The sequence below is a fragment of the Pipra filicauda genome, unplaced genomic scaffold (genome assembly GCF_003945595.2).
Source record: "Pipra filicauda isolate LSUMZ 115617 unplaced genomic scaffold, ASM394559v2 scaffold1367_size26435_pilon, whole genome shotgun sequence".
Classification (NCBI taxonomy): Eukaryota; Metazoa; Chordata; class Aves; order Passeriformes; family Pipridae; genus Pipra; species Pipra filicauda.
The window spans coordinates 2,128-12,817 of record NW_024103837.1 but is presented as its reverse complement, the minus strand read 5'-3'; the positions used below and the strand labels follow the sequence as shown (position 1 = coordinate 12,817).

Here is a 10,690-nt window from a genome sequence, read left to right as displayed (position 1 = left end):
GGGACCCTCACAAGGAGAAGGCCATGGAGGAGCTGGAATGTTTCCAAGGAAGGGAACGGAGCTGGGAAAGGGTCTGGAGCACCAGGAGCAGCTGGGGGGGCTCAGCCTGGAGAAAAGGGGGGCAGAGGGAATCCAGGGGGACAGGAGGGTGGATCCAGGTGGGATCGGGCTCTGCTCCCAGGGAACAGGGACAGGACGAGGGGAAACAGCCTCAGGTGGGATATTGGGGAAAATCCCTGCTGGGAAGGGGCTGCCCAGCCCTGGATCCCCATCCCTGGGGGATGATGGAGCATCCCTGGGGAGGTGGCACTTGGGGACACGGGCAGGGCTGGGGGGACCTGGTGGGCTCAGGGGGGGTTTTTTCCTTTGGGTTCCTCCTCTGGAAAAAGGGGCCGTGGATGCCCCAGAGGTGTCCTGAGGTGACCATCCCGGGGGGATTGGGAAGGAAAGAGGGATCATGGAGGGGCTGGAGCGTGGCCAGGGATGGGAACGGGGCTGGGAAGGGTCTGGAGAACTCCTGAGGGAGCTGGGGGGGCTCAGCCTGGAGAAAAGGGGGCTCAGAGGGAATCCAGGGGGACAGGAGGGTGGATCCAGGTGGGATCGGGCTCTGCTCCCAGGGAACAGGGACAGGACGAGGGGAAACGGCCCCAAGCTGGGCCAGGGGAGGTTTATTTGGGATCTTGGGAAAAATCCCTGCTGGGAAGGGCTGCCCAGCCCTGGATCCCCATCCCTGGGGGGGGGATGGAGCATCCCTGGGGAGGTGGCACTTGGGGACACGGGGCAATGGTTGGACTCGGTGGGCTCTGAGGGATTTTCCAGCCTCACAATTCCAGGGTGTCCTTGCCGGGTCTTTTTTTTTTTTTTTTCTGGGAATCCCCTGGGGCCTCCTGGGTGGCAGGACGGGGAAGGATCACAGAATCCCAGAGCGGTTTGGGTGGGAATGGACCTTAAATCCCACCCAGTGCCACCCCCCACCGTGGGCAGGGACACCTCCTGCTATCCCAGGTTGCTCCAACCTCGGCCTTGGGCACTCCCAGGGATCCAGGGGCAGCCACAGCTCCTCTGGGAATTCCACCCCAGCCCCGGGGGGGATGGTTGGACTCGGTGGGCTCTGGGGGGTTTTCCAACCTCAACAATTCCGTGATTCCATGGGTTTAACTCCCTCTGGAGCTGCCAGCACGGGAAACACCCCTGAAAGAGGAGCTCAGCCCCGGGGCTCCCACGGTGGTCGCCCCTCATCCCACCCCTCACCCCGGTTCTTGGAATCCCCGTGGATCCAGAGCCCCCCTTGGGACCCTTCCAGGTGCCAAGGATTCCCACAGAAGGGTTTTCCCGAGGCTGGAGCTGCAGCTCCCGAGCCCACCCGGCCTCCAGGGCTTCCTGCATCCAGCTGCTCCCACTGGGGAGCGGGAGGAACCAGGGGCTCCATCCCGGGGCCACAGGCAGCTCATGGAGCCTTGGGATGGGATGAGATGGGTGGGAAGGGACCTTAAAGGTCACTTAATTCCAGGCAGGGACACTTTTCCACTATCCCAGGGTGATCCAACCTGCCCTTGGACACTCCCAGGGATGGGGCAGCCACAGCTCCTCTGGGAATTCCATCCCAGCCCCTCCCCACCCTCCCAGCCAGGAATCCCTTCCCACTATCCCACCTAACCCTGGGAAGCCATTCCCTGGGTGCTGTCCCTCCAGCCCTTGGCCCCAGTCCCTCTCCAGCTCTCCTGGAGCCCCTTCAGGCCCTGGAAGGGGCTCCAAGGTCTCCCTGGATCCTTCCCTTCTCCAGGCTGGATATTCCCAGTTTTCCCAGCCTGGCTCCAGTGGAACGATTCGAGTGGGAAGGAATTTTAAGGATCATCCATTCCCACCCCCTGCCATGGGCAGGGACACCTCCCACCATCCCAGGGGGACCCAACCTGGACTGGGACACTCCCAGGGATGGAGCAGCCACAGCCCCTCTGGGAATTCCATCCCAGCCCCTCCCCACCCTCCCAGCCAGGAATCCCTTCCCACTATCCCCCCTAACCCTGGGAAGCCATTCCCTGGGTGCTGTCCCTCCAGCCCTTGGCCCCAGTCCCTCTCCAGCTCTCCTGGAGCCCCTTGACCCCCCATTCCAGGCTCATCCCCTGTCTCTCTGCCCATCCTCCCTCTCCCAGATCCCCGACCTCGTGAGCATCATCCACGGGAAGCTGGAGGAGGTGGACGAGGAGCACCTGCGGAAGGCGGCCCAGCAGACCGTGTACATCCTGGCGGCCCAGCACTCCAGCCTCGTGGTCTCCAGCCTCCTGGGCAGCTCCCTGCCCTTCGACAGGTCCTGCCCACGCCCTCCTCCCACCCCTCAAACCCTGCTGGGGTTTCCTTTGGGAGATCCGGGACCAGAGAGGATTTTCTGGGGGGGAGTTTCCACCTCGTCCTTTGGCTCCTTCCTCCAGCACCCAGATCCTTCTGGGATTTCTTTTGGGTGCTGGAGGGCTGGAGCTGGTTTTTAGGGTCTTCTCCACATCCTCCTTTGGCTCCTTTCTCCAGTATCCAGATCCTGCTGGGATTTCCTTTGGGAGATCTGGGATTGGAGATGATTTTCCGGGGGGAGTTTCCGCTTCATCCTTTGGCTTCTCGCACCCCCCTTTGGCTCCTTCCTCCAGTATCCAAACCCAGCTGGGATTTCTTTTGGGTGCTGGAGGGTTGGAGCTGGTTTTTAGGGTGTTCTCCACATCCTCCTTTGGCTCCTTCCTCCAGCATCCAGATCCTGCTGGGATTTCCTTTGGGAGATCCGGGACCGGAGATGATTTTCCGGGGGGAGTTTCCACCTCGTCCTTTGGCTCCTTCCTCCAGCACCCAGATCCTTCTGGGATTTCCTTTGGGTGCTGGAGGGTCAGAGCTGGTTTTTAGGGTCTTCTCCACATCCTCCTTTGGCTCCTTTCTCCAGCACCCAGATCCTTCTGGATCTGAATTCCCTTCCTTTGGATGCTGGAGGGTCAGAACTGATTTTTAGGGTGTTGCCCATAAAAACCCTTTGGCTCCTTTCTCCAGTATCCAAACCCTGCTGGGGTTTCTTTTGGGTGCTGGAGGGCTGGAGCTGGTTTTTAGGGTGTTCTCCAAACCATCCTTTGGCTCCTTTCTCCAGCACCGAGATCCTGCTGGGATTTCCTTTGGATGCTGGAGGGTCAGAGCTGATTTTTAGGGTGTTTCCCATAAACTCCTTTCTCCAGCATCCAGACCCTGCTGGGATTTCTTTTGGGAGCTGGAGGGTCAGAGCTGATTTTTAGGGTGTTCTCCACATCATCCTTTGGCTCCTTCCTCCAGTATCCAGATCTTTCTGGGATTGCCTTTGGGTGTTGGAGGGTGTGAGCTGATTTTTGGGATATTTTCCCCATCCTCCTTTGGCTCCTTTCTCCAGTATCCAAACCCAGCTGGAATTTCTTTTGGGTGCTGGAGGGTTGGAGCTGGTTTTTAGGGTCTTCTCCACATCCTTCTTTGGCTCCTTCCTCCAGTATCCAGACCCTGCTGGGATTTCCTTTGGATGTTGGAGGGTCAGAGCTGGTTTTTAGGGGGTTTTCCACATCCTCCTTTGGCTCCTTTCTCCAGCATCCAGACCCTGCTGGGATTTCCTTTGGGAGCTGGAGGGTCAGAGCTGATTTTTAGGGGGTTTTCCACATCCTCCTTTGGCTCCTTCCTCCAGCACCCAGATCCTTCTGGGATTTCCTTTGGGAGCTGGAGGACTGGGGCTGATTTTAGGCTGTTTTCCCAGGCTCTGGGGCTCTGGAAGCAGAGCTGTCCCTGGAGAGCTGGGAATTTTGGGATGCTTTAGGGACCTGCTCAGTGAGTCGGCGCCGAGCCTGGAGCAGAGTTTCCCTCCTCCTCCTCCTCCTCCTCCCAACATTCCTGATCCTCCATTCCTGACACGAACCAGCAGCAGCTCCCAGGCTGTTCCCTTGGGGGGAAAACTGGGAATTTTGGGGCGCCAGGGGAGGCTCTGGGTGTTCTTCAGGGGTCGCTGGGGTGGGATTTCTCCCTCTCCCCGTGGCTTTCCCGGTGCCAAAGCCCCCCTTTGCCTGTTTTCCCGCAGCCACACGTGTGCCATGTGGAGGTCCCTGGCCACGGAGCCCGCCCTCACCTCCCAGGTGCTGGAGCAGCTCCTGGAGAAGCTCAGCAGGGACATCCCCTACAAGGAGAGCAAGAGCTTCCTGCTGGGCGGGGGAGCCGAGCGCGTGGCCACCGCCCTGCCCCTGGCTGTGAGTGTGTCCTGGGACCCCCTGACCCTTCCTGGGAACCCCCTGCCCCTGGCTGTGAGTGTTTCCTGGGACCCCCTGACCCTTCCTGGGAACCCCCTGACCCTTCCTGGGACCCCACTGGACCATTCCTGGGAACCCCCCTGTCCCCTGGCTTTGAGTGGTCCCGGGACCCCGGAAGAAACCTTCTGGCAAAACCCCCCCCCCCTGACCATTCCTGGAACCCCCTGACCATTCCTGGGAACCCCCTGACCATTCCTGGGACCCCCCTGACCATTCCTGGGACCCCCTGACCATTCCTGGCACCCCCTGCCCCTGGCTGTGAGTGTGTCCTGGGACCCCCTGACCCTTCCTGGGACCCCCTGACCCTTCCTGGGACCCCTGACCATTCCTGGGACCCCTGACCATTCCTGGGACCCCCTGACCATTCCTGGCACCCCCTGACCATTCCTGGGAACCCCTGACCATTCCTGGGACCCCGCCCCTGCCATTCCGGGACCCCTGACCATCCTGGGGAACACCCCCTGATCCATGTACTGGGAACCACTGACCTTCCTGCCTGGGACGCCCCTGGCCCCTGCCGTGGGACACGCCCTGCCCCTGGGCTGTGAAGTGTGTCCCTGGGACCGCCCTAACCAGTCCTGGCACCCCCCCCTGACCATTCCTGGGAACCCCTGCCCCTTCCTGGGACCCCCTGCCCCTGGCTGTGAGTGTGTCCTGGGACCCCCTAACCATTCCTGGCACCCCCTGACCATTCCTGGGACCCCCTGCCCCTTCCTGGGACCCCCTGCCCCTGGCTGTGAGTGTGTCCTGGGACCCCCTGACCCTTCCTGGGACCCCCACACTTTCCTGGGACCCCCTGGACCCTTACTGGGAACCCTGACCCATTCCTGGCACCCCCTTATCCTTTCCTGGGACCCGACCACCCCCCACCCCCCCCCCCCCCCCCCCCCCCCTGCCCCGGGCTGTGAGTTGGTGTCCCTGGGACCCGCCCCCCTGACCCTTCTGGGACCCCCCCTGCCCATGGCTGTTGAGTGTGTCCCCTGGGGACCCCCCTGACCCTGTCCGGGGACGAACCCCCCCTGCCCCTGGCTGTGGTGGTGTCCTGGGACCCCCTGACCCTTCCTGGGAACCCCTGCCCCTGGCTGTGAGTGTGTCCTGGGACCCCCTGACCATTCCTGGGACCCCCTGCCCCTGGCGGTGAGTGTGTCCTGGACCTGGGACCCCCTGACCATTCCTGGGACCCCTGACCATTCCTGGGACCCCCTGCCCCTGGCTGTGAGTGTGTCCTGGGACCCCCTGACCCTTCCTGGGAACCCCTGACCATTCCTGGGACCCCCTGACCCTTCCTGGGACCCCCTGACCATTCCTGGGAACCCCTGACCCTTCCTGGGAACCCCTGACCATTCCTGGCACCCCCTGACCATTCCTGGCACCCCCTGACCATTCCTGGGACCCCCTGACCATTCCTGGCACCCCCTGACCATTCCTGGCACCCCCCTGCCCCTGGCTGTGAGTGTGTCCTGGGACCCCCTGACCCTTCCTGGTACCCCCTGACCATTCCTGGGACCCCTCGACCCTTCCTGGGAACCCCTGACCATTCCTGGGACCCCCTGACCATTCCTGGCACCCCCTGCCCCTTCCTGGGACCCCCTGACCATTCCTGGCACCCCTGACCATTCCTGGGACCCCCTGACCCTTCCTATGAACCCCCTGCCCCTTCCTGGGTGTAAAGATCCTCCTGGATCTTTTCCTTTTCCTTTTCCTTTTCCTTTTCCTTTTCCTTTTCCTTTTCCTTTTCCTTTTCCTTTTCCTTTTCCTTTTCCTTTTCCTTTTCCTTTTTTTTTCCTTTTCCGTTTCTCCTGGTCCGTTGTTTTCCTTTTTTCCTTTTTCCTTTTTCCCCTTTTTTTTTTCTTGTTTTTTTCCATTTTTTGTCGTTTTTCTGTCCTTTTTCCCTTTTTTTTCCTTTTTTTTTCCTTTTTTTTCCTCTTTTTTTTTTTTTTTTTGTTTTTTTTTTTTTTTTCTTTAAAATTAAAATCTTTTTTTTTATTTTTTTTTGTTTTAAAAAAAAATAAATCTTTTTTTTTCCTTTTTTTCCTTTTTCTTTCAAAAAAAAATAAAATCTTTTCCTTTTCCTTTTCCTTTTTTTTTTTCTCCCCTTTTCCTTTTTTCTTTTTTTTCCTTTCTTTTCCTTTCCTTTTCCTTTTCCTTTTCCTTTTCCTTTTCCTTTTCCTTTTCCTTTTCCTTTTCCTTTTCCTTTTCCTTTTCCTTTTCCTTTTCCTTTTTCTTTATCTTTTCCTTTTCCTTTTCCTTTTCCTTTTCCTTTTCCTTTTCCTTTTCCTTTTCCTTTTCCTTTTCCTTTTCCTTTTCCTTTTCCTTTTCCTTTTTCATCTCGGGGACACTCCGAGGTCACCCGGGGGAGTGATTTGAGGGACCAAATCCCCTTCCTTCCCACGGAATTCCCAGGTCCCACAGAATTCCCAGGTATCCCACAGAATTCCCAGGTCCCACAGAATTCCCAGATCCCACAGAATTCCCAGGTATCCCACGGAATTCCCAGGTCCCACACAATTCCCAGGTCCCACACAATTCCCAGGTCCCACGGAATTCCCAGGTCTTTCCCACACAATTCCCAGGTCCCACGGAATTCCCAGGTCCCACGGAATTCCCAGGTATCCCACAGAATTCCCAGGTATCCCACAGAATTCCCAGGTCCCACAGAATTCCCAGGTCCCACAGAATTTCCAGGTCTTTCCCGCACAATTCCCAGGTCTTTCCCACAGAATTCCCAGATCCCACAGAATTCCCAGGTCCCACAGAATTCCCGAGTCCCACAGAATTCCCAGGTCCTTCCCACAGAATTCCCAGGTCCCACAGAATTCCCAGGTCCCACGGAATTTCCAGATCCCACGGAATTCCCAGGTCCCACAGAATTCCCGGGTCCCACAGAATTCCCAGGTCCCACAGAATTCCCAGCTCCGACACAATTCCCAGGTCCCACAGAATTTCTGGGTCCCATGGAATTCCCAGGTCCCACAGAATTCCCAGGTCCCACAGAATTCCCAGGTCCTTCCCACGGAATTCCCAGGTCCCACAGAATTCCCAGATCCCACAGAATTCCCAGGTCCCACAGAATTCCCAGGTATCCCACACAATTCCCAGGTCCTTCCCACAGAATTCCCAGGTATCCCACAGAATTCCCAGGTCCCATGGAATTCCCAGATCCCACGGAATTCCCAGGTATCCCACAGAATTCCCAGGTCCCACAGAATTCCCAGGTATCCCACACAATTTCCAGGTCCTTCCCACAGAATTCCCAGGTCCCACGGAATTTCCAGGTATCCCACGGAATTCCCAGATCCCACACAATTCCCAGGTCCCACGGAATTCCCAGGTCCTACAGAATTCCCAGGTCCCACAGAATTCCCAGATCCCACAGAATTCCCAGGTCCCACAGAATTCCCAGGTATCCCACACAATTCCCAGGTCCTTCCCACAGAATTCCCAGGTCCCACACAATTCCCAGGTCCCACGGAATTCCCAGGTCCCACGGAATTCCCAGATATCCCACAGAATTCCCAGATCCCACAGAATTCCCAGGTCCTTCCCACAGAATTCCCAGGTCCTTCCCACAGAATTCCCAGGTCCCACACAATTCCCAGGTCCCATGGAATTCCCAGGTCCCACAGAATTCCCAGGTCCCACACAATTCCCAGGTCCTTCCCACAGAATTCCCAGGTCCCACAGAATTCCCAGGTCCTTCCCACGGAATTCCCAGGTCCCACGGAATTCCCAGGTATCCCACGGAATTCCCGGATCCCACAGAATTCCCAGGTCTTTCCCACAGAATTCCCAGGTCCCACAGAATTCCCAGGTATCCCACGGAATTCCCAGATCCCACACAATTCCCAGGTCCCACGGAATTCCCAGGTCCTACAGAATTCCCAGGTCCCACAGAATTCCCAGGTCCCACGGAATTCCCAGCTCCGACACAGTTCCCAGGTCCCACAGAATTCCTGGGTCCCACAGAATTCCCAGGTCCTTCCCATGGAATTCCCAGGTATCCCACAGAATTCCCAGGTATCCCACAGAATTCCCAGGTCCCACGGAATTCCCGGGTCCCACAGAATTCCCAGGTCCCACAGAATTCCCAGGTCCTTCCCACGGAATTCCCAGGTCCCACGGAATTTCCAGGTATCCCACGGAATTCCCGGATCCCACAGAATTCCCAGGTCTTTCCCACAGAATTCCCAGGTCCCACAGAATTCCCAGATCCCACACAATTCCCAGGTCCCACGGAATTCCCAGGTCCCACAGAATTTCCAGGTCCCACAGAATTCCCAGGTCCCATGGAATTCCCAGGTCCCACACAATTCCCAGGTCCCACAGAATTCTCAGGTCCTTCCCACGGAATTCCCAGGTCCCACGGAATTTCCAGGTATCCCACGGAATTCCCAGATCCCACACAATTCCCAGATCCCACACAATTCCCAGGTCCCACAGAATTCCCGGGTCCCACAGAATTCCCAGATCCCACAGAATTTCCAGGTCCCACAGAATTCCCAGGTATCCCACAGAATTCCCAGGTCCCATGGAATTCCCAGGTCCCACAGAATTCCCAGGTCCCACAGAATTCTCAGGTCCTTCCCACGGAATTCCCAGGTCCCATGGAATTTCCAGGTATCCCACGGAATTCCCGGATCCCACAGAATTCCCAGGTCTTTCCCACAGAATTCCCAGGTCTTTCCCACAGAATTCCCAGGTCCCACAGAATTCCCAGATCCCACACAATTCCCAGGTCCCACGGAATTCCCAGGTCCCACAGAATTCCCAGGTCTTTCCCACAGAATTCCCAGGTCCCACAGAATTCCCAGGTCCTTCCCACAGAATTCCCAGGTCCCACGGAATTCCCAGGTCCCACAGGTCCTTCCCACAGAATTCCCAGGTATCCCACAGAATTCCCAGGTCCCACAGAATTCCCAGATCCCACAGAATTCCCAGGTCCCACAGAATTCCCAGGTATCCCACACAATTCCCAGGTCCCACGGAATTCCCGGGTCCCACGGAATTCCCAGCCCGGCCCGGCGGGAGAGAGGGAGCGACACGAGCTGGGGACACTCCGAGGTCCCCCGGGGGAGTGATTTGCTGTGCGAGGTGTCCCCAATTCCCCAATTAATTCCCCGATTAATTCCCCGATCAATTCCCCGATTAATTCCCCGATTAATTCCCGGATTGATTCCCGGTTTTCCCCGCGGTTTTTCCCAGGCCACGTGCGCTCTCCACGAGCTCCTGTCGGCCCCCGAGGCCGGGCCCGCCGTGCTGGGGCTCTACCCGGCCCTCTTCGGGACCCTCCTGCTGCGCCTCAGCTGCTCCCTGGGGGTGCAGCTCCCCAAAAACCTGCAGGGCAGGGACAGGAGGGGCCACGGAGCCGCCGCCCGGAGCCTCCAGCCCGGCAGGTACCGGGGGAAACCGGGATGGGGAGGGGAGGGGGTGGGATAAAACAGCAGGAACTGGGGTTTGGGGGTGTAGTGGTTTGAAATTCCAACTGGGCCCCCGGAGCTGGTTCCGATGTCAAAGCCATTTCCCGGCCCCATCCCAGATTTTGGGTCTCTGGGACAGGAGACAGGGAAGGGGAAACGATCCCTGGGCAGGAATCATAGAATCATAGAATCATAGAATCACAGAATCACAGAATCACAGAATCATAGAATCATAGAATCACAGAATCATAGAATCATAGAATCATAGAATCATAGAATCATAGAATCATAGAATCACAGAATCACAGAATCACAGAATCATAGAATCCATAGAATCATAGGCATCCACAGACTCACAGAATCATAGAATCAATAGGAATCACAGAAATCACAGCATCACAGATATCATAGAAATCATAGAATCACAGCATCATTAGCTTAGAATCATAGAATCATCGAGAATCATAGAATCCCATCGAATTCATAGAATCACAGCATCACAGAATCATAGATTCATAGAATCATAGAATCACAGAATCCAACAGAGAATCACAGAAGAATCTATAGAATCACGAATACAGGAATCATAGAATAACCGAATTCGATTGGCGTGGGGAAGAGACTTCCAACTCATCACGTCCAACCCCCTGATCCAACTCCAGTTCCTAGATCATGGCACTCAGGGCCACGTCCAATCTCTTTGTAAAAACCTCCAGGGATGGTGAATCCCCCCCCTCTCTGGGCAGGCTGTTCCAATGCCTGATCACCCTCTCTGGAAAGAATTCCTTCCTAATATCCAACCTAAACCTCCCCTGGCAGAGCCTGAGCTCATGTCCCCTTGTCATGGAATCATAGAATCATAGAATCACAGAATCATAGAATCATAGAATCACAGAATCATAGAATCATAGAATCATAGAATCATAGAATCATAGAATCATAGAGTCATAAAATCACAGAATCATAGAATCATAGAATCATAGA

At 56.4% G+C, this 10,690-nt stretch overlaps 1 protein-coding gene across 1 annotated transcript; it reads left to right on the top strand.

The window, feature by feature from the left end:
- Window positions 1-398: 398 nt before the first annotated feature.
- LOC114000088 (maestro heat-like repeat-containing protein family member 1) lies at window positions 399-9,716 on the top strand (the record flags this gene model as incomplete). Its single annotated transcript, XM_039378365.1, has 4 exons — window positions 399-419; window positions 2,154-2,308; window positions 4,064-4,229; window positions 9,492-9,716. Coding segments are annotated over exons 1-4 (567 nt in total), but the record flags the coding sequence as incomplete, so codon positions are not given.
- Between the last annotated feature and the right edge of the window lie 974 nt (window positions 9,717-10,690).